The sequence below is a fragment of the Brachyhypopomus gauderio genome, chromosome 17 (assembly GCF_052324685.1).
Source record: "Brachyhypopomus gauderio isolate BG-103 chromosome 17, BGAUD_0.2, whole genome shotgun sequence".
Taxonomy (NCBI): Eukaryota; Metazoa; Chordata; class Actinopteri; order Gymnotiformes; family Hypopomidae; genus Brachyhypopomus; species Brachyhypopomus gauderio.
This window is the reverse complement of record NC_135227.1, coordinates 5,861,791-5,885,879: the sequence shown is the minus strand read 5'-3', so window position 1 is coordinate 5,885,879 and position 24,089 is coordinate 5,861,791. Positions and strand designations below refer to the sequence as shown.

At 43.0% G+C, this 24,089-nt stretch overlaps 1 protein-coding gene and 1 long non-coding RNA gene across 2 annotated transcripts; one reads left to right on the top strand and one right to left on the bottom strand.

The window, feature by feature from the left end:
- Positions 1-4,700: 4,700 nt before the first annotated feature.
- On the bottom strand, positions 4,701-18,301 carry LOC143480712 (potassium channel subfamily K member 5-like). The gene is made up of 5 exons (XM_076978517.1): positions 17,594-18,301; positions 10,226-10,337; positions 9,600-9,766; positions 9,239-9,407; positions 4,701-8,695 (listed from the first exon to the last, which is right to left on the bottom strand). Exons 1-5 carry the CDS (start codon positions 17,777-17,779, stop codon positions 7,779-7,781), a joined length of 1,551 nt encoding a protein of 516 aa, XP_076834632.1. The 5' UTR covers positions 17,780-18,301; the 3' UTR covers positions 4,701-7,778.
- Positions 18,030-22,746, top strand: LOC143480713 (uncharacterized). Its single transcript, XR_013121869.1, has 4 exons — positions 18,030-18,282; positions 19,433-19,618; positions 20,770-20,831; positions 22,307-22,746. It is a non-coding gene; the product is annotated as an uncharacterized LOC143480713 (long non-coding RNA).
- The last annotated feature ends 1,343 nt before the right edge of the window (positions 22,747-24,089 follow it).

Sequence of the window (24,089 nt, the reverse complement as noted above, 5' to 3'; positions counted from 1 at the left end):
GGCCTCTGAGACATCAGGTCCCCATCCCGGAAACGTGACAGCACCAAACGACCCAGGCAGACTGTTTGTGAAGCTCAAATTGGGGAACTGCTTAATAAGGACTTCACAGCCTGGAAGGCTGAGTCACTCTGAGGTTTCTACAAAAACACAAACGGTGGTATCATGTTGGAAGAGGAAGTGGCCAGCTCTGTTCCCACAAAGTTGGGAGCATGGAATTGTCCAAAATGTCTTGGCATTTGAAGCATTCAGAGTTCCTTTCACTGGAACTAAGGGGCCAAGCCCACCTCCTGAAAAACAACCCCACACCATAATTCCCCCTCCACTAAACTTTACACTTGGCATAATGCGGTTAGACAAGTACCGTTTTCCTGGCAACCGCCAAACCCAGACTCGTCCATCGGATTGCCAGATGGCAATCTTTCGTCACTCCAGAGAACACGCCTTCACTGCTCTAGAGTCCAGTGGCGGTGTGCTTTACATCACTGCATCCGATGGTTTGCATTGCACTTGGTGATGTATGGCTTGGATTCAGCAGCTCGACCATGGAAACCCTTTCCATGAAGCTCTCTGCGCACTGTTCTTGAGCTAATCTGAAGGACACATGAAGTTTGGATGTCTGTAGTGATTGACTCTGCAGAAAGTTGGTGACCTCTTCGCGCTATGCGCTTCAGCATCCGCTGACCCCGCTCCGTCCCCATACTAGAAACGTGACAGCACCAAACGACCCAGGCAGACTGTTTGTGAAGCTCAAACTGAGGAACTGCTTAATAAGGACTTCACAGCCTGGAAGGCTGAGTCACTCCGAGGTTTCTACAAAAACAAAAATGGTGGTATCCACCCATACCAAGAAAGCGTTTCAGTTCCCGGCTTTTGGATGGTGCAAGAAAATCAAATATAGCCTGGACCTTGGCTTCGATGGGTTTCACTTGACCTTGGCCCACGAGTTTTCTTAAATATGACACAACTCCTCTGCCAAACTCACACTAAAACAGTGTCTAAAGCATCCAAATTATGTTCCCATGTCTCAGTGTAGATCAATATACACTATACTGCCAAAAGTATTCACTCACCTTGACTCACATATGAGCATAAGTGACACCCCATTCCTAATCCATATGGTTCAATATGATGTTGGTCCACTCTTTACAGCTAGAACAGCTTCAACTCTTCTGGGAAGGCTGTCTACAAGGTTTAGGAGTGTGTTTATTGGGGTATTTAACCATTCATCCAGAGGCGCATTTGTGAGGTCACATACTGATGTTGGACGAGAAGGCCTGACTCTCAGTCTCCACTGTAATTCATCCCAAAGGTGTTCTATCGGGTTGAGGTCTGGACTCTGTGCATGCCATCCATGTCTTTATGGACCTTGCTTTGTGCACTGGTGCACAGTCATGTTGGAAGAGGAAGGGGCCAGCTCCAAACTGTTCCCACAAAGTTGGGAGCATGGAATTGTCCAAAATGTCTTGGTGAAGCATTCAGAGTTCCTTTCGCTGGAACTTAGGGGCCAAGCCCAGCTCCTGAAAAACAACCCCACACCATAATCCCCCCTCCACCAAACTTTACAGTTGGCACAATGCGGTCAGACAAGTACCGTTCTCCTGGCAACCGCCAAACCCAGACTCGTCCATCGGATTGCCAGATGGCAATCTTTCGTCACTCCAGAAAACATGCCTTCACTGCTCTAGAGTCCAGTGGCGGTGTGCTTTACACCACTGCATCCGATGCTTTGCATTGCACTTGGTGATGTATGGCTTGGATGCAGCTGCTTGACCATGGAAACCCATTCATGAAGCTCTCTGCGCACTGTTCTTCAGCTAATCTGAAGGACACATGAAGTTTGGATATCTGTAGTGACTGACTCTGAAAAAAGTTGGCGACCTCTTCGCACTATACGCTTCAGCATCCGCTGACCCCGCTCCATCAGTTTACATGGCCTACCACTTTGTGAATGAGTTGTTGTCGTTCCCAAACACTTCCATTTTCTTATGACAGTTGACTGTGCAATTTTTAGGAGCGAAGAAATTTCACGACTGGATTTGTTGCACAGGTGGCATCCTATCACAGTTCCACACTGGAATTCACTGAGTTCCTGAGACCAACCCATTCTTTCACAAATGTTTGTGAAAACAGTCTGCATGCCTAGGTGCTTAATTGTATATACCCGTGGCCATGGAAGTGATTGGAACATCTGATTCCAATCATTTGGATGGGTGAGCGAATACATTTGGCAATACAGTGTATCATCTAGGTACGCAACGTAACCCTGGACACCTAAAGTGAGGTTCATTAAGCACTGGAATGTGGTTAAAGCATCGTGATGATCGAACTGCAATATCCGTAAAGGAAAACACTGGGGGCTGTAAATGAAGAAATGTCAAAAGTGCACTGAGTTAGTGGCATAATGATCTTTTAACAGATCTAGTTAGGTTAAAAAATTCCACTGAATCAACACATCTACACAGTCCTCTGAACGAGGAAAAAGTGTCGGGTTTCGTTAATGCGTTTACTTTACGGATGTCTGTGCATATGGAATGATGAGTTCCACGCTTCAACACAAACAAACACTGAGATGCCCAAGGGTTAATACTAGGTAGTGCTTTTCTACTAAATATGAAGTTTCCTGCTGAAGCACTTTTCTTTTGCTGCGGTTCACATGGAAGCACATGACAGCACCAGACATCCGAGATTCTGACACACACACACACACACACACACACACACACACAGATACACATAACAGTCTCGTGCACACAAATATAAACAAGTATGACTTTTCATTTGTCTACATGTACTACTCTAGAATGTATCCCCTTTTAGTATAAATTGGGCAGCTCTAAACTTGAATAAATCTTACTTAAGCTTTATCTGTCATGGGACTGATGCCACATATACCTTTTACATCTGCCTTTCTTCCTGCTTTAAGGTTCTCTTGGAGACTGAGGAACACTTGTGAAGGAAAGCTAACCTAGCAAGAGCTGATTCTCACAATCAGCATTTGTGATTAGGCTTGTGAACGTAGGACTGGAAAGGTCTGATGAACAAGTCTGATGGACAGGTCTGATGGACAGGTCTGATGGTCCTGGGGATTCCCCTGGCGCACCCACATTCAAGATGGGTCTGAGTAGTTCTCCTTGTATTTCTTTGTCATTTTCTCTTTGAAAATGGGTTGAATATGTAATGTATAACACTCAAGTCAGATATGTCAGATATTTATATTTGTCCTTGTGAATTTAAACCCAGGCCAAAACGCATCTAATATATAACTTGGCTTGGCAAAGCAGATATTTTAAATTCAATAGTGTTGCTGTCGATGGGACATTCCTCAGAGGAACAATTCTCACTTATTCCCTCACTGTAGATAGACAGGGTGAGATTGTTAACTCCAGTCTCGGGACCAGTGTTTGTGTGTTGTATGCTGGAGCATGTGTGCTTCAGATGCAGTAACTGTAGCTTCTTACCTAGTCTGTAATACCAGTGTACACACCAGAACAGAAATTAGTGTTACAGAGAGAGACAAAAAAAAAATGCATACAGGACTTTTACCTCTCAAGAATGCCACGTTAGGGTTAAGCAAAGCATGTGATATCAACTTTGTGTACAAAATGGTTAACGATAAACATATTATGCTCACTTTTTTTTTTTTTTTGTGGTTTTACATAAATACATTTGTAAAACACATCGACAGTCTATGACGAGATGTCTGTACACACTCGACCCGGAATGCTCAAGTAGAGTGTAATTACCAGTTAGTTTCAGATCCGTTAAAACAGAATGCCAGAGAACATGCAACTCCAAAAGTTTATTTTCTTCTGCATTTTGCATACTTAATTGGACATTTGTGTTAGTGTCTATCGATTGCCTTGAAAATATAGTATTGCTTTTATATTGCATTGTGAGTTAGCATCCATCCGAACGTGATACTTATGAAATCAGTATGACTGAATCGAACACGAAACACAAAAAACCACTTCTCTTCACTTCTCTGACCAGTTGCAAAAAAAAATCACAAACTTGCTTCTTTCTCAGGGGAGTGTTTCAATGTCCAAATCTGTGTGACACTGAATAGTAAATATCATGTGATACCTTTCCCCCTTTACCCGTGGAGAGCAGAGTTATACAACACTGACACGAGGACTCAAGGAAACACACAGGTCAGTCTGGAGTTTTCAGTTGAGCACATCCGCACAATGTACTCAGTTAGCGTGGACGCCTCACACCACACTGCTGGTATGCAGACTCCAATCTCAGTCCTGCCGGTGTGGCAGGAACCACTCAGACGTACTGGTAAAGGTTCTGTGTCACCTGTGGGTTGGTGCTGGAGGTCCAGAGCAAGGCAGAGATGGAGTTACACCACCTCAGTTCTGTATGGTCTACGACTTTAATCAGAGTATGGAGGTGCAGTATTTCCTGTGGTGAAAGTTATGGTACATCTGACATTTTCTTGAGTACAGATTTGTCAATCTGGATCACACATTTCAGAACGTGTCGCCAGACCTATTGTGTGTGCCAATATCCCAGTGGAGTGAAACTGTAGCAGTCCACATGTTTACAACACCATTAAATATACCTGAAACCACTGGTAATTATAGATAAGGGAGACTTTAAACATGTTCTTGTCTCAAGGTAAATGTTATATAAACAACAAAATGGAAATGTAAACATTAATTGTGTGGGTGGGAGTTAAGTAACACTGACCAAACTGAATTCCGTCATATCTTTATTTTAAAGTGAAAAGGACATTTTATACATACATTTTACCATAAAACCTCATCATTTTAAAATATGCTGGAGTGTGCTTAAAATTGGCAACATATTAATAACAGGATAAAAACACACTGAACCTTTCAGTTGTTTACATTTCCTTCAGAAGTACCTTAGCCACAAACAAACAATGCAAAGCCCAGCAGCATCTTTACAACAAGATCCAGATTAGGGATACCAACCAATACAGAGAGTCCTATAGTCAAAGTGCATCTGACTCCTCCCTCTTTGCATTGTGATTGACAGTTCACATGCTAATGTCAAAAGATAAAAGTAACAATACTTTATCCGTGGGAGTTATAGGACAAATATGTAATCTGAATCATTTCCATCATGTTGTCTCAAAAAACCCTTTAGAAAATGATTTATCCCAATTAGATGAGGTAATGGAAACGAACAGAGTAGTGACAGAATGATAAGGCACCGCTAGCAGGCACTTGGAAAGAGTCTCGGAAGGCAAACCACCACCATGTTGCAAGCAGCACATTAAAAGTTTGGAAAGACAGACTAGGTAAAGGGCATAAGGTGAGACGTATGCGATCAATACGCTAGTGCTTATTTAGTACATTCTGCTGACGTGCTGAAAAAGTTCTGCTCTGTGACACGGAGGACAAATCTTAAACATTTCAACAAAATAAAAAATGTCTACAAAACATGCAAAAAGCAAACAAACAAGAAAAAAAAAAATTTATAATCACGGCCTGTGAAATTCCTGTCCAAGACCTGACATCGAGGAGGCGCGCGTTAACCTTGGAACTGTTTATGGCTACTCATGTCACTTGGAGCGCAAAAAAGTAAACAGAGACTGCGAGACTGCGTCCTGACCGACGTGGAGCAGCGGTGGCCACTTCTGGGCAGCGCTCCAGTGTTTACCCGCCAAACACACACACACACACATGCTCTCAAGTGAGACAGCGTCTTCGCAGGATCGGTGACCAGTCATTTGGCAACTTTAAATGGTTCTATTTTCGCTCAGGATGTTTTCGGGCACTTCAAGGAACAATTACACTTGACACAATTAGAAAGTCAAATGAAAGTAAATTTACTCCCAATTTACAAACAATTCAAGAAGCAAGGGCAGGGTGTGATTAGGTGCAGACAGAAGCGTTTCAGGAGCTCTGCTGGGATGCCACTTGCTTTTTTGGAAATGGATTCAATTTCATGTTGATGTCCGTGGCGTGCATGCTTTGATATACAAATTCAATTGAGTTTTCAGGAGGTGAACAACTGTGTCCCGATTTAAACTCAGCACCTTCCTCTGAGCGAAATGTTTCCATCGTTACATAGCATTAGAGCGGCTAAAGATATCTACGATGGCGTAGAGAATGAGCACGCAAGAGATGTGCAGATGTGCACAGTGTAATTAATCCTATCCAGGAAACTCACTCAGGAAGCTGTTTTCCATACACAGGGGGTTGGCCAGCATCTTGACGCAAGAGGCCACTGTGAGAACACACACACACACACACACACACACACACACACACAAACACACACACGCGAGCAAACACACACAAACACACACACGCGAGCACACTGAGGAAACTGTGAGAACAGACAAACGCGGGAGCACACTGAGGGAACTGCATGGAGGAAACACACGCTTGGGCTCACACATGCTAGGAAGTGCAAGACTGACGTTAGTCAAAAACATTACACTTTTAAGTGCTTCGAAATTTTTAAGTTAAGACCGCAGGGAGATAAAAAAAAAGAGGTTACCTTCAAAACCTTAGCAACTACAGGCATTTGATGCCACAATATTTTGAAACATAAAAAGAAATGCATGAGACAATTAAATATAACGCTCAAATATCTCGGTTTCAGAAATATTTTACTTTGAACTTAATAATAAATTCGATTTTGTTTTTTGTAGGTCCACATGTACAACACTCCTAGACTAAGACAACAAACATTTGTCCCATATATTAAAAACACCATTTGAATGTAGGACAAGCCAACATTTAACAAAGCCCTGGCTTGCAGTGGAAGAACCTAAGACCTTCAACACTAAAAATGTGACGTGGTGGATGGACGACAACCAATTGAATGTTAAACCCAAAACAAACTCGACCATCCATAAAGGTTTCATCACTCAGATCGAATGGGCACAGTGCAAGGTGCCGTCTCCAGAGGGAGGTCCCACTTACTCAGCACTGAAGATAACTCACTGTGATTTGGTCATTAACGAAGTTGTTCATGGTGGGCACTTGAAATGGGTGTTGGACATGGCTGACCTTGCCTTGACTTTAGAGAAAGCACGGGGAGCCTTGGCCCTCACACCGTCCGAGCTGCTGGGTGTCAGTGGGAGGTGGTGGTGATAAAAGGGAGGTTAGATAGGAAGAAAGGCAGCACCCATATAAATGGTTAAAACATAATGCAGGTAGAATCTTTACCTTCATTATGTAAACAACACCAATGTGGTGAATAAATCTCAGAGAACCAGGAGTAATTCTCAGCAAAATCACCTCTTCTTCTTACTCACATTATATGAACCAGGTTGCAGAGGACCATGGATCCATTTTCAACTGATTCTGCATAAATTCCAGGCTGTTTGACTTTCACTTGATCGAATAAATATAATCCAAAGATTAGACATAAACTACCAACAAAACCTATATAGCTTAGCATCCGTCCAGAAGTCATAAAGTAAAACCTCTGAAAAATCCTATTTCTATTTGATCCATAGAGTCTGTTTTTAGTGTACTGAACTACAGAACTGTGGACTTCATTTTGGTTATGCCGTTTGGGTTAGTGTGGGGAACGTCAGCCGACGTCTCCACACCCCATTCTTCGCTTGGCACAATACTGACTAAAGATTCACAGATTCTATTTTGTTTAAAACAAAAAAACAAAGAAGCCCAGAAAAAGCAAGGCACTTTTTGAAATGGGTCAGAAAAAAATAAAATCTTAATGAAGTTATGCACAAACATGGTCTGGTCAGAGATTGTGCAAAATTGTCCGTAGTGAAATGAAGAAACTCGGACCAAGGGACTCAGACATTCTTGTGTGTCCATACTTCAGGCCGGGGTGTTGTCTTCCTTGGCATACTCCTCCACCAGCTGTTCGTAGGAGTGATGGTGTTCTGACCTGTCTGTGAACACCGATGTGTCTGATTCAGAACACTGCTCCTCCTTGGTATCACTTTCTGATTCACCATTTTCATCGGAGGTCGAGAACTTGGGTTCGGTAACTTCATCCTCTCCTTCCAGGTTGTTGTTTAGGAGGTTTTCCTCATCGATGAAGGTGATGTTGGCATTCGGGAAGATAAGCGGCTGATACTCTTTGGACTCCCACATGTGATGGCCATTGCTACAACCTCCAGGCCCACGGATTCTCAGCTTTTCATCTGCGTCTTTATCCAGCTGGTTCTCATACATCCTCTCCAGGTCCGCATCGAGGTCCCCATCACCCTGCATCTCGTTGAGGAGAGGCCCCCCCTCTTGCCCGAGCAGGTAGCTCTTGGACTTGGAGAAGGCCACGGTCACGCGATCGCTGAAGCTGTAGCGTCGTTTGTGCCGAGGCGAGTGCTCCAGGTTGAGGATGGCGTTCCCGTTAGCAGTGGCGGTATCACTACAGCTCTTGGAGCGCTTGCTACCGACGACCGTAGCAGCACACGGACCATCGCCTTCTTTCTTTGCACCGATCTGTTTGATGAGGCCGTTGTAGCCCTCCTGCCTCTTGGACAGAAAGCTGAAGATGTTGACGTCGTTTGTGGAGGAGGGGAGCGGCGAGGCCTTGTGCCGGTCTTTGCAGTTCTGCAGCTCATCCAGCGAGAGCTTGCGACGCTTCCTCCGTTTCTTCAGAGCCTTGTGGGCCTCGATGACCATACGCACCTTCCAGTTGAAGAACAAGGACAACCAGGCCAAACCCAGGTATACCCACACCTCCACAAAGTAGCGGTAGAGTGTTGGGTAGTTTGCATTTGGGTCAACACCTGCAAACACAAATGGAGAGAATGTGTGTCAAAAGAGCTTCAGTGGGGTTTCAGAATCCACTCTTCTGCCCACAGACAGTCCATATTTTTGCCCAGTACACGTCTGCCTGGTACTCAGTGCTCTTGGTTGCTTGGGTCAGGTGGGTGGAACCATCTAAGGGACACTGAACTGAAAAGCTTTACAAAACATTACTGGAAAATAAAGATAATGTCTGGTCTTATCATGCCAAAGGTTTGGTCCATAAGCACATAGTTTCTGAAAGGTTTGTCCGAGTACATGGGAAAACAATAAAATGGAACCTTTGCATTCAATCAAAGATTAGAACAGCAACTATAATCTTATGTAAACACCGAGAAGCACCACACGAAGAAAGTGCATTTCCTTTCTCGGAATATGAAGCATGCAAACGTATTTGGAAACAGGCTGAATAAATAAATGACAAGATCAGCCGTTCCAACTTTTAAAACTTGCTTATAAACAGTTGTTTGTTGTTGTTTACACATTAAATCAACAAATCAGATAAACACAATGTTAAAAATCACCTGCAACAAGATCACCAAATCCGATAGTTGTCAAGGTGACGAAGGAGAAGTATAATCCCTCTACGTAGGTCCATCCCTCCTGAGACATGAACACGAACGGGGGGATAACCAAATGGATCAGAACACCCCACAGCAGGAAGATGGCCGTGCAGGTGAACTGGGCCTTCCGCTGGTGGTGGGAGAGAGATTGGGGCTCAAATTTAAAAGGGTTCTAGCAAACATTTCAGGAAAAACAAGACCCCAAAGTAACTTTTAGGCCTCAATATTTAAACTTAATCTGCTAAACAGGTTTACAGGTTTTTATCCAGTGATGAAAATGTAATAGTTCGTAAAATCAATACAGGAAGTGGCTGTTGCTCACCAGTGACAGTCCTCTCTTGGTCAGATATTGTCCAAGATGTTTTGCTCTCCCACCAAAAAACTTTCCAAGTTCGCTGATCCATGTCAGGCAAAGTGGAACACCAAACAGTCCATAAAAAATGCAGAAGACCCTACCGGATGATGTCTTGGGTGCAATATTGCCATACCCTATTAAACAAATACGAAAACACAGGCAGTTCATTTCTCCAACCTTGCTAAAGAGACACATGGCGTTCATAATCTGATTTATTTTATGGCAACAACAACATGCAACAGTTTGCTGTAGCAGGACACCGTCTCTGTTCTCGGCTGATACTGCCTGACTGAACAATAAACTCTCTCCTTAACTTCATTTTTCATTTTCATGAATGTTCATCTCCTCATGCTATGCTAGAGTGGCTGACCAAATGGCAAGCAATCCAACGCAGAGTGTGACCTACTCACTACAACTTTTAAACAGGTCATTACCAAATGATTACTAAACACAATCTTACGTTCCTCAGGGAATAAATAAAGCCAACTACTTCCTGTCCTCTTTGATTTGGTAAGATAATCAGTCCCCACTGTTTATTCCTATACAATAAACACATTTGGCAGATTAGCACTGTGAAGGGAAGGGACCCTTACCTATAGTTGTAATAACCGTAGCAGCGAAGATGACGGCATTTGGCCAGTTCCAGTTGTTGAAGGTTTTGTCCCCAGTAATGGTGACACCTTGTCCAGCAGCCTCAGATACCACCTAAGATAAAATTAGAAAGAGAGGAAAAAAAAAAAAAAAAAAAAAGTTATGAAACACACAAAAACCTTCACTTGAAACACTAAACCGTGACGTTGTTGCGTCTCGGGCCAGAACTTCTACCACATCCTTCCTGTGCACCACTGAGCGTATCTGCACATCTCTGATGAGGACTGCATTGCCCAACAGGCCACTCAGAGACATGAGTGGACCATCCCTCACCTGAAGGGCTTCTGAGAATAACTGAGCACACAACACGCAAAGCCATCTCAGTGATGCGCCACAGTAGACCTTAACATGTCCCTGCACAGATATCCTGCACTGTGTAATCACAGATGAAAGGGACAGCTGGGGTTTGATCATGACAATGATTCAAAGCTCCAGCTTAAGAAAATACTTTTTTTTTCTTAAGCTAACCATTCCAGCTAACAATTTTTTCCTAATGGGAAAAATACAGAAACTTCACAAATTTTGATTAACTTAAAATGTAACTCTAAAAGTCGTATGTATACTGTACAGTAAATTCACAAGATACAGGAGAGCACTGGGATTGTTAATATTGATCAACAGACCAAGAAGCTTGGTAATGTTTGGGTATGTCAGATGAATTACCGGTACTTAAAAGAGCCCAACCCCGACATTCAGAGGACTTGAGGTATTTGAATCTGATCTCTGCTGAATGACTTAAGTTATACATCAGAGTGAAGACAGTGGGCACAAAACAAACATGCCACACAAAATTATTCTAAAATTCTTAATAAATATATTCACAAGTCAGATACAGTTCCTCAGTAAAAATGTCCTGCAAAATAACTTGTTTCTAGTGAAGCAGGTCTTAAAAGTATGATATTCTAATATTTTTCTCCCCTGAATGGCAATTATTTCTGCTTAAATCTACAACAGATAAATGTGTAAAGCAGTAACGTACTGCCCGCCACAAAATAAAAAAATAAATTCCATCAGTTGTGATTTTGCAGGAAGGCAGCACAGTTTCCTAGAGCCAGTAAATCAGCTGTTGCGTCTCCTTGCCAACAGTCCCTTCACATCAGCGCACTGAGTGATGAGTTATGACAAGCTGTCCCTGGTCCCCCCATTAAAGATCTTTTCTACGTCAAGAGTCTTTGAGGTCCACCGTTCTCTCCATCTGTTGAAGTAATTAGGATCAGACACCAGGCTTTTTACAAGGGACAACATTTCGTGTGGTGACGGAAAGTTTGGAAGATAACATTTCTGAATTAAAACTCGAAAAAAAGCGACAATTGTTGCAAGTCTAGGAAAAGTAATTTCAGAAAAAGACATAGGAAAGTTCCATTCGAGTGGAAGGCCCAGGGACAGATGGACGCCAGAGGCACATGTGATGGGTTAGAAAGTCTCCTAAAAAGGGAATCTGTCTAGAGGTTTTTGCAGGAGTCTGTTGCCTCAGCCTAAGAATGAAGCGAAGGACATTGGAATCAAGACATTATGCAATCTAATCTGGCACTGCCACATTCATAATGTCTGCTAATTGAACACCATCTGCGACCCAAGAGTCATGGCTAAACTCTTTGAAGTGGGTGCAAATTAAAATGGAATACAACTGCATGTGAGATCAGGTCACAATGCACATGTGCAAATGCAAAATCACCTTGAACTAAGCACATGGCTCTCTGAATCCATGCAAAGAACACGCCAAAAATGTTGTGCTTACGTTTGCGTGCTCGGAGAGCAGCTGTGTGGAACGCGAGAACCTTTTGGCTTCTCTGACTGCATGTCTAAACGTACATCACGTGAAATGGTCATGTAGCATTTATCAACATTGCATTAACTAAAAGTTGCATGTAGATTTTGTTTTTAATCTTCATCTTTAGTGCTCTTTGCTGCTTACAACAATATCACTAAAGAAGCTGTGACTTCTGGCAGAATTTAGCAAGCCCTTCAAAACCTTACCTTAGATGTCTTAATGACCTAATCTCAACTAACCAGGTTGTGTCTGAAAGGTGAAAGATCTCACAGGCATGATCTGCTACTATATGGATGATGAAATGGATTCTTGTGATGAATTTAGTGAATATGAATTTAGCTCTCAAATGAGATCACCAGATCTTGGTGTAGGAAGGTATCAACAGGAATATACACCAGCTGTGTCTTGCTGGGTTAGGGTTGGGGGGGGGGGGGGGAATACATGTTTAGTTTTTATTTATATGTTTTGACACTTTGATACAGTTTCACAATTCTAGGCATCAAAATATATTTGGAACTTCTGCTATAAAACCTCCAAACCCAACAACTAGGATTTACATAGTCAGCTATTTTTTTTATGTATAAAACCCCCGAGTGGTTCTTTTAAATATGACATTCCAAAACTTCAGTAACACAATATTTTAACAAACACATGAAAAATTCATAGGTGCCTAAATGTCTGATGAGCGGAGAAATAAAGAATCAGCAATGTATAACCTGCCCACAATAGAGAGAACTGTACAGCCCAGTGTAAGAGAGGGAGGTTGCTATTCCTCCCCAGTGTACCAAAGCCTCCAATGCCACAGAGATCAGTTGTGCATTTGCACATTGGTTCAATGCAGTACATGCAACAGCCACTGTCATAACGCTGAACAGGGGGCCAGACCCCCCCCTTCCTCCTGAGACACCCGCCCTGTGATGTGGGATACAACAGTGTGCCAGAGCGTTGCTGCCAACCACAGCAGACGCAGGGCTGTCTCAGCCCCCGGGACCCTTGGGCTTTGCACAGCGTTGTGGCCCCCCATGTCCGCCAACAATGAGAGGCTTCCTCAACACCCCCTGGATCCTCTCTCGGTGTGGCTTCGCTACGCTACACTGCCACCAGCTTCCCAACTGCCAAACCATCATCGGCTGCTTTACGATCCGACCACGAGCCCAGAACTTATTGCAAAAGAAAACAGGAATTAGCTTCCACAATGATTGGAGATTTCTACAGTAAGACAGTCTTGCTTTGGAGTGGGAAGTTCAATGGCGCAAGGGAAGATTAATGATTTAGTCTAACTTTGTATCATCACAACAAACATTAAGGCCTTAGACATTGTTTGGTCTGTGAAAGTTCATGGTGGTGTGAATGGTGAAGCCAGCACCTTCATTTGCTTATCTGTGCCGAGCCAATCAGTCCTCAGTGTCTCAAGGTTGGTGACAGGAGAGAGACAGTTTTTGAGTTGTGTCTGGACACAGTAACAAATGTAACGCATCAAGTGAATGAACCGGAAAATAAACGATCCTCTGAAATGACAGAGTGGAACGTGACCCACAAAAATATTTAAAATTAGTGGCTTATTGTAAGAAAAGTTTTAAAAAAAATAAAAAAAAACAGGTGTGGAGTACAAGAGGGTTGTAATTCTCTCCTTCAAAACAAAAGTCTTCCAAGGAGCTTGTCCGTGTCTTCACCAGAATTTGAAAAGCTAAAGCAAACGCACACAGAGAGGGGTGGACGTTCACCAGCACAAGCTGTGAGCTCGCAGCAGCCCTGATAAAACAGTATGTGGCAAAACCACAATGACAAACTCCAACTGTTATCAGCCATCTGACTGTGGGGCAGAGGGATCTACACTGCGGGTAGTTTTCCATTCCTCGGCATGGGGAGAGCACAAGGTATCTAGAAGCTTACCACAGCTGTTTAGAGGGCTAGTCGAACTGCTGTCAAACAATAGAGCCAGTTTCAGTAGTTACAATTAAACACGTTTCAGTTGCAGCAGGCACAGCGAATCGAGAAGTCAGGCTTAAACACCTTATCCACGCTTAACTGAAAGTCAAGTAAATCATTTGGGTTGTTTTGCAAGCACAAATTTAATTTGACACAGACTACAGTTCGACACATACAATAAGATTACGCATCACACTTTTCCAATTTGCGCTCCCTCACTTTTGCCCTCTCGCCCTCACGTGCACACACTCTCTCTGCCCTCATGGTTCACGGTTGAATGCCATCCTGCTATTAGGGACGTGAAAATTGAAGCTTCTGAGTCAGCCACAAAAAAAGCCTGACCATGCGAGAGCACCCATATCACACGCACAGAGGAAACAAACCATATGATCTACCACGTTTTGCTTAACGCAGACTCGGATTTCAAGCACAATACTAACGTCACTGAAATGACACTGGCCAAGACTTGCAATTAAAAGTAGCTCGTAATGACATTTATGCATTAATAAAGTTTCTTTTGCTCATGGCACCGAGCGGCTACCCTTTCCTGTAGCCTAGCTGCCGCTAGAGCATTGTGGGTAAACGAGAGAAGCTCCAGAGGAAGTTAAAGGTTCCTGACCACGTTGGCCTGAAACAGGTCCTGGCATACCTTTACATTTGAGGCAAACATCTGCCCTGGACGATACACAAACACATTCCAACTAATAACAGTTTCCTTTGTTTCTGGGGACAGCCTTCAGCTGCAGCAGTGTTTGTAATTTATACTGGGCCGAATGTTGGCGTACCTTCTGTGTCATGAAGGGCTCATCTAAGGGTATTAGTGCAAAGTGCTACTTCAACACGGGTAATGACCACACAAACATGTTGTGAAGGTAAGCCAACGCGTCAACAATGCCGAGGTTCCCGCACAGGGAGCCACACCAAGAACAAAACAGCAGGAACAAAGGTTACACAGTGCTTACTATATCCTCATAAAAGGACATCACATCTACGCGAAGTTAATACTCGACAGGTTTCAAAACACAGGAATTCAGACGTGGGGATCATCCGCAGTTGGACTGCTTCACGGTCATCCATAAACCATCGAACCTAGCTAATCTATAACCACAGTCTGCAGGCATGTCCTAATCCACGCCACAGTGTATGTGCGGGGCACGGTGAGTGTTGACACCCGCTTCTGGGTCTCCCGCTATAACTGACATCCAGATATTCACTTCCTCCTCCAGCCCGAGTGCATTTGTCCGTGTCAGAAAAGCAACACTAAGCAGGTTTCTTCCGTTTCCGAGAAGGTGCCCGGTCAGCTGCACACACCACAGGTTTATCTTGATCAGATACGGATACCAATATCTGCTTACAGGCAATGAGGTTTATTTTATTTTTAGAACTTTTTTTAAACTTCTAACGTAAGTGCCACAAGCTTAAATTCACCTCCTTCTGGATGAGAGCACTTTCTTGTATGAGAAGGATAATATTCCTACAACATGAGTAATTTGTTGGGTTTACAATAATTATTTTCACCTGAAGGCAGTTCAGTATTGCCATCAGGTTAATTATTTACTCACCATTTCCATAGAGACCAGGTGTTAATGTTACTGAATTTATGTAAAACAATGCTCTGCCTACACTGGAATTAGGTTTGGCTTCAGTAAGCAGGGCTACACAGAGTCATGATGTGTAGCCGTTTGCTTTTGTTAGGCGTAACTCTGCATTTCAGTGAGTCCCTCATCCAGCACCGCACACTAAAATTCAGTTTTAAAAACGAGAGAACTGACAAAAGCTGACGCGGGTACTTCATAAATCATAAAGCCACAAGCATTAGCATAAACTGTCAGAGATTTGGAAAAAAATTAAGCTGGATGTGTATTCATGTAGGAATTCGGTTAAATTGTGAGAACAGTTTGTAATAATTTTTGCCATTTTGTCATAACCACAAGGCAGAGTTAATATTCTTTGTGGCAAACAGCATATGTGGGAGGTGTTGTTTTTGGTAAAAGTTTGTTTTTATGCTGTCTTGATTTTTAAGACACTTAATCCAAACCGCTAGTGGCTACCACACAAAGACCAAACTCTCCCCCGGACCCCCCCGGACGGTCTAGCCCCTCCTCTCCACATGTCCAGTCTTCACTTCCAACCCAGGCTGCCATCAATGGACCACAACAAAAGAGAATAAAGAGAAGTGTGGAGGGGGGAGGGGACAGGGAGGGGTTTGCCTGCTGCTTTCAGTGAGGCGAATGTATTAACGTCTGTTATTTTGGGGAAGAGGTGCTTCATGAATTATGTATATGCTTCTGGGGACGAGACTGAAAAGCAAGTCCTTTTAGCTCTTCAGAGGAGGACTCGGTGGTCTCTGTGTTCAAAAATATTTCGAAACATTTGATAATGACAATGTGCCCTTGCAAAAACACAGAGCGAAAAACAGTTGTCTCTCTTGGTGCAGATGACTGCATTCATTTGTGGGTGTGCCCCTAATACAGGAAATCCTACCCACTCAAAAATAATCAAGTGACCAAAAGAATCAAGTGTTCAAGTGTAGAGAAATGAGGATCGTTCCACATCAAATGAACGTGAACAGAGGACGTCCTACCACTGACTACCATTTAGCCCTCAGAACCCCGGTATTCATTTCAAAGAGACCTGGTTTCATTTTCATGCTTTAGTCACAGGATCTGAGAATGTAAAACAATTGTAGTGCTTATGATATGGCAAAGAAACTTGAATTAACTGAAATATTTCTCTATCTTCCACAATTTCAGCAAAGCCAAAGGTGCTGTTCAAGCATTTTTTGTGGGTGTGTGTTTCAAACTGCTTTGTGTGTAACCACTGGCTTTAAACCTGTTCTAAAAATACCCACATTTAAGCAAATCGATCACACGGTCAAGTTATAATTTTACAAGGCACATCTTGAGGAATTCAATCAATAACCAAACCAAGCCACAACCACCGGGAACAGAAGAGTGAGTGTAGACAGTACAACAAGCCCAATAGGAAACAGTAGCCCATTAGGACACTGAGCCCAACTGCATAACACTAAAAACCACAAGGAGCCTTTTGCAGGACATGAGCAGTCCTACTGGTCTCATAAAACACAGGTGCGGATCCACAACTGTGGACGTGGTACCGCCGGGGCTCAACTAGCTGTTAAGTGAAGTAGGTCAGGTCAAATGGTTGAACATCATAATTTAGATGTGTGAAAATAACATCTTTTATTAGGGCTCCTTGCTGGCATATACCTTGTTGCACATTTTAATAATATAATCATTTTAGATACCTGTCAATTTCAAAATGTACCAACACACCTGTTGAATATATGCTTTAGAAAGTGCTACTCGGTGGCAGTGGTACTAGTGTAGACAGAAGAAGTGTCCAAGTGTCATCTCTCAACACTGAACACAGGCTCCTAGTTCAGACAATCAGCTAGATTCATTTTCCGCTTGTTCTGTGCCTCTGATTTAGTGTATTAATTATTGATTTTGACGTGCTGCAGATTTTACACTAATGTGGTGCTCACATCAAGATACAGTCATGCACACAAAAAAGGTGTTTACAGAGGAGACATCACGTTTGACGAATCACATAGGACTGAAACAATGAATGTCCATCTGCAGCCTACCTCCAAGATCTTGTCCAGGTCATCTTTTTTAAGGCACGGGTAGTCTTTCAATATTCTCTCCTTCTTATCATTATATTCAGTCACTGCCAAGTTCCAGTTGGGTTCCTCCAGCACCTGGAATATCGCTGCCCCAATGGACAGGTAGAAGATAATAGCCGAGGTCAGTAGGGGACCCTTATCCACCATAATGAAGCGCAGTGGCTCGGACACACGGGACAGCAACCCTCGCTTCTCTTAGTTTTCCAAGACTGCGCTGGCCCGTTCATCGGTTGTTTTATTGCCCGCCAAGTATCTTCCCTGTCCTTTCCTAAAGATTTTTTGGAAACTTTCGAGTTCGTTCCCATGCACGCAACTGGACAGGCTGTTAAACTGGCGTGTCAAAGCCAATGCATTTAGAATAAACAGGCGGTTTTAGCGGTATAAAGTAATTCCTTGGTCCGCGTGCTGGTCCCGTGCCCACGTGCGCGTCTGCTGCACCAGCGCCCTGCTGCTGCGTCCTGAAGTAGGAGCCTGCAAACTAAAGTAGGAGCGTGCAACTTGGAGAGGGGGTGGAATTGGGTGTAAGAACCGCCCATCTGGGCTCCTCCAGCTTTAGATCCAGATCGTCACACAACAGTGGAGAACCGACTCGCAGGTGCAATCTCCATCGGGTATTACTCAACTGTTTGCTCCCGTGTGGGAGTTTCACTGTGAGTTTTCGTTTTTCCTGTTCAAAGCTGCAATCGCCTTTGCGATCAGAAAGGTAACGACGAGAATTGGGAGAATATTAGTTTGAGAAGGTTTCATGAACAGATTAAACGCAGACGACGATAAAAAAAAAAGAATCAGAAAGCACAATTTCTTAAACAAAGCATTTCTGTGTGTACGACAAAACAGACAGTGGTAACCTACCCAGACTCTGGCAGTGCGACTGTTCTTTTGTTTGACCAGGAACGGATAATATATTTAAATATATTACTTAGTTCATCTGCACCCCATGAACAAAAGCATGAACACTGATTGGGTGCAGTGGGATCTAGTCACTAACGTAGAAACCAGCAATAAATGGACCTAATTATTGAATGAGGTGTGTGTGTGTGTGTGTGTGTGTGTGTGTGTGTGTGTGTGTGTGTGTGTGTGTGTGTGTGTGTGGTAGGTAAGGGTTTAGAATTACAGTTGGGTTTAGGTGTAGCCTTATTTTGCCAATGTAATATGTAAGTCAATTTCCCAACAAAGTAACACAAGGATGTGTATGCACACTCTTAGTTCTCTTTGATCGTTAAAACAGCAGGAATGTGTGCCAGCTTTGATGATCAGGAAACTTTAATATACAAACAGTACCTTAATATACTGTGGTACTATAATAACAGATATTCCTGTAATTCTGTTTAGAGTTTTGAAACACAGGCCCGAGCATGTGTGGGCATACACAAAAAGCATGGGTGTGTCAAAATGAACATTTTAACTTTTCAGCAGAATTTACCATCCGCATTTTCCTTCCTCCCTATAACCGTTTGCTTAAGGAAGTAAAACACTTTGTAGTCCAAGTCATGAAAACATCACAGTTTCTCCACATTCCTGACAGTTTCTGATGCCTCAAAACTCTTTCTCTTTCACTCTTTCTTTCTTTCTGTGGTTTGGTCCATATCAGGGTGCTCTAGTCCCACTAACCCTGTACTGTCTGTCATTCATTCAGGTAACTTCACTTCCATATTTCACACCTCACTGTCTGACCTGCCAGCTGTTTCAGCCCAAACATCATGACATGGAAAGTCCCACCATGACTAAGTGCCCTGCCAGTGCAATTCACAAATGTTTTTGTTTTCACCCGCTACCCGGTGTGTGCGTGCTGAGACGCAGACTGCCCCCGAGACCACACCCACTAGGACGACCCGCGGTGCGGGTCAGGTCAGGCATGTGCTGACCATAGCGTCAGAACGGTGAAGGTCTTCACTCCCGTTGATGGGACTGGAGCAGCAGACCCGCCACACACTCCATCTTCCCCGTTCAGGACACGAGGCCCGTGGGTCCTGTGCCTCGTTGAGGGTAATTACCAGACGGCCACCATGGAAGGCTTTTAAGAGGGATGCAGAGACAGGACAGAGGTCCCAGGGGCCGCCATTATCTCACAGAGTACATTAGTGTGTTTTTAAAGGCCGCCGCTCACCGACACCGCAGAGATCTCGCCCTACACCATGTACCCCAGTAGCCGTTCCTTAACAAACCAGAGCTAACAAAGACCTCCGCAAATAAGTGTAACGTGCTTGTGACATTTTTGTGACAAAAAAATGTGGTCATTTTTTTTTTTGTCATTTTTAGCATTTGACTTTCAATTTCTTTTTCTCACCGTGCTCTGATGCAATTCAGATGTGGAACTGGGAAAATATCAGGTTTGCGAACATGTTAGACGGGAAAGGCAGTTGTGCTGACAGTGCTGCCAGCAGTTTGGGCGTACAGCCACACAACTGGGCAGCTCAAGGCTTCCACCGAGCCTGCAGTCAGCCTGCTACACACCCAGGAGCTCCCTGAAACAACCTGGAGCGTTCCCGCCATTCCACAAAAAGAAACATTGCAAAATTCTCAAAACAAAACATCTGCTGGCATCACACTTATGCCACGAGCAACCCTGGTGCCGTAATAATAATTACTTCATAAATGAATGAATGACACAACTTGCGATCTAAAAGAGAACGGTGCCTGGATTAGGTAATCTAGAGGAACGCTGCACGTGTGGGAGTGTGTGCCTCTCAATACCTCTCATGCACTCTCGCAGGCGACCTAAGGAAACGTGTGTTCACGTGAGGAAAAATTTATACCCCTCCATTCATTTTAATTCTATTTCCATCCATCAGCTGCAGGGAGGAATGTTGAACACAGCAATATTCACAATCATACCAAAGGTCTTTCTGCCTGCCATAAACAAATTGAAAGCATAAAGTCCAATAAAGGCAATATTTTCTTTACAGGATATATAGTATTGTACTGGAACATGTATAAGATTTTCTTTCCTTATTACCTTTTAAATTTTATTATTTGTTTTATATAAATAGTAGTATCGGTAATAATAAAATGTATTTATACACATTGGTATTATTTTCTAGACAGATTTACAGAAATGATCTTTGCCTTCACGTTACCGTCCAAATATACTAATTATAGCCTGTCAGATCCATTGTTTTCTCATTTATGTCTTACAGAACAAGACTCTCAGGGGGGAGGAAGCCATGTAATCTTAATCAGCATGGTTATTTTCATTCAGGTACTCTTTGTTTGCCTAGACCCTATCTTGATTCCCACAGAGGTTTCAGGAAAAAGAAAGGTGCAGTTATTTATACTGTTTGTATGATACAGGTTGTTTATGAGATTTGCTCACATTTATGTCTCTGTGAATGAGTTACCTCACATGTCTGATATACACTGAACTGAACATGGCCTTTGTTTTTGTAGCAAAACATAATTATATAATACAAATAAGAAAAGCATAATTAAAAAAAATAGTTTCATTTGCAACTATACCTGAATTGCTTAAAAAAAACTAAACGAAATCACAAAGCAGTGTGGATTTTGACAAATTATGATCATATTATATTTCCAATTATTTAAGCCTTTTTATCAATTGCAAAATTATATTTTAACCTAGGGAGTCACCGATAAATGATCATCTAAACCGTCTGAAGTCTGTGATCAAAAACGGGGGCTGATATAGACCGGGCTTTGTTATCCGCTAGCCTAATGCTGAATGGGGTTTCACTGACGGCTTTCCCATGGAAATCTATACTGGGAAAGTCTCCCATTAAGAGGGGAGTGCACTGAACTTCATTCAGACACAAAACCACAGTAACCCACACCAGTTGAAACTGTGCATTCATTGTGAAAATACAAAGAGAGAGAGAGGAAGAGCCAGTGAGAAAAAAGGGTGAATGAGGTTCTAGTGTCCGTGATTGTTCAAAGACCCTCTTTGCCTTTCCTGAACACCGCCATGACTTTTACATTCATAAAGAAGGTGGTGCACGCTCAGGCTGTCTGTCCTCCTGCTGAAAGCTAGCTATGCTCACGAGGGAAACGCCAGTGTAGTCAAACCACATGAAACTAGCCACAGTACCTGCACGTTTAGGACGTATTTCTTTCATTTCTTAATTTTTTTTACATCCTGCTTCCATTGTAATATTCAGTGAGATTCGGGGCACATCTGCTGTGTTCTGATTGGGTGAAGTTGAGCGTTGGATCAGTTGCTGGACATTTGTGGCTGTGTTTTTACAGGGACTGTGTGTGTGTGCTTTGTGTGATGGTATTGCACAGCAACAGGGCGTCACAACTTCACTGTGAGCTCCTATCAGTCCAAAGGAGTCCATGTTTTATGAAGACAACACAATGCTATCTCTTATACCATCAGATGACCTTTTGACTTCATGCCACAGTAGCATTTACACTGAATTCAACAAGAACGGTCACGAAGGGCCAAGGTCAGAGTGACCAGAGCTGAAAGCTGAAGAAGAAACGTGTTCTTAAAGTGAGCGCGTTGAAAGACCTTATGAAGCTCTCATAGCCTATAGCAACCCCTCATGGTTTCCCATGTTTGAAATTGATATCATCCATGAGAAACGAATTACTACATGTCATTTGTCATTATACTGTCTGTTTCAAAAGACCCCCCCCTCCACACACACACACACACACACACACCTACACACACACACACTCCTGCCCTGTAATTCCTCCCCTGTCTTCCTGTAGTCCAATCAGAGACTCATTATCTACACGGAGCTGCTCTGGAAGAGGAGGATGAAGGTGGTGTTCTCTGCTGCGTCTTCTGCACATCAGAGCTCGGGGGGAGCGTTCAAGTCCCGACACGTGCACGCAGTAATATATCCAGTTATCAAATGGCTAAAAATCACAGGCTCTTTGCATGCGGCTGTGCCGAGCAGACAGCCGTGGAATGGCCTCTGTGATATATGATTGCTATTCACAAGTGGCAGACTGACTCAAGGAATGAAACCCAAACTGTCTGCATGTATCTGGGAACTATATTTGTTCTCTCTTAACACACGCCCCAGGCACCCATGTAGCTAAGTGCACGTTCTATAAACATTTATAGCCCCCCTCAATAAAGTCATTTGTGATCATAAATTCATACCAGGATGAATGCTTATTTTCAAGGGAAACATCAAGATAATGTTAAGGAATGTGCAGTACTGAAATGTTTTTTGTTTTTGTTTTTTACATTTATCTAGATCTATTTTATGTCTAAATCTGTAAAAGAATGAATTAGTTCATTTGCTTTTAAAAACATTTTGACTTTTACTTGAGTACATCTTGAGTAAAATGTTAATGTTTGATAAGAGGAATAGCTATAATTAAAGATTTACCAACATTCCTGTAGCTTATGCCAGGATCTTTTATTTTATTAAATCGAAAGTCAAAAACACGAGCTATATAGCTAAATAGCTACATCAGACCGGTTTTCACTGAGGCTCTTGGTTTCACTCATACTTAAGATAGCTTCAGTGGTGGTCCTTTTATTTTCTCAGGATACACCTTTCCAGTAAGTAACAGTGTTTCTACTTGAGTGGGAACAGTAGCGTTTCCTCTCCTGATTCCAGGTGTTTTTGGCTTGGTGAGTATGCAGAATGCAGTGTGATAAGTTACTCAATCTGAGGCAGTTACGCAACACCACAGCGCTGATGGAGGCGTATTCCTCCCCGTCTCTCCGCGCTGGGGTCACTGGCACGCCGTTCGCCGCCCCAGCCCTGCGTGTCAAGCATGGCACTGGTGTCATAAATAAGACAGAGGTCAACCCACCACCAATCTGAGGGACCTTTTGACCTACCTATCCTCCAATCACACGCTTGCTTACTAACCCAGCCAGAACGCTGCAACAACGTCGCATTCATTTCGTTTCCCCTCGACCTTGTGCTGTTATAGGCCTACGTCTCGTGCACTTTGATTGCGCCCTATGAGTCACTGCATAAATAAAACAATTCATTGCTCAAACATTTAAGAATGGGAGCTGATTTATTTCGGGCCTGCAGAGACGAATCATATTCTGCACAAACATCTTCACATTCTTTTTTTTTTTTTTTTATGAGTGGATAGGTGTTGGTGTGCCATGAAGAGAAACACGTCCGCACACCCTTCTGTCGTGCACTCCTGTGGTGCACTCCTGTCGAGCACTCCTGCGGATATCATGCATGAATTTGTCACTCGGATAGGAGCCCTGCTTGGAGTCCCATCGATGTTGTAAGACCCCCCACCCCCCTAATTCTAATGTTCATATTAGAAACACCATTATCCTTGTTGGTACTCTGCCTTTCATTTAAAAAGGTGGTGTGTCTTGTATAAATATTAGAATCATAGATTTTAATTCACAGATAAGTCATAGTCATAGATTTATTTTGCTGTATAACATTTCATTTTACAAGACTTTAAATCATTTAAATTTAAATGAGTCCTGATATTCTGTGTTGCCATTTTCATAGTTGCTTGTTTGTTCCTAATAACATACCATACCCTGAGATTA

Bases quoted from the DNA above. Each gene is read 5' to 3' on its own strand.
- LOC143480712 (XM_076978517.1), bottom strand. From the start codon at position 17,779: ATGGTGGATAAGGGTCCCCTACTGACCTCGGCTATTATCTTCTACCTG. The intron at 10,338-17,593 runs GTAGGCTGCAGA...ATTTTATCTTAG, and splicing joins ACCTGGACAAGATCTTGGAG to GTGGTATCTGAGGCTGCTGG. The intron at 8,696-9,238 runs GTGATTTTTAAC...TTGTGTTTGCAG, and splicing joins ATTTGGTGATCTTGTTGCAG to GTGTTGACCCAAATGCAAAC.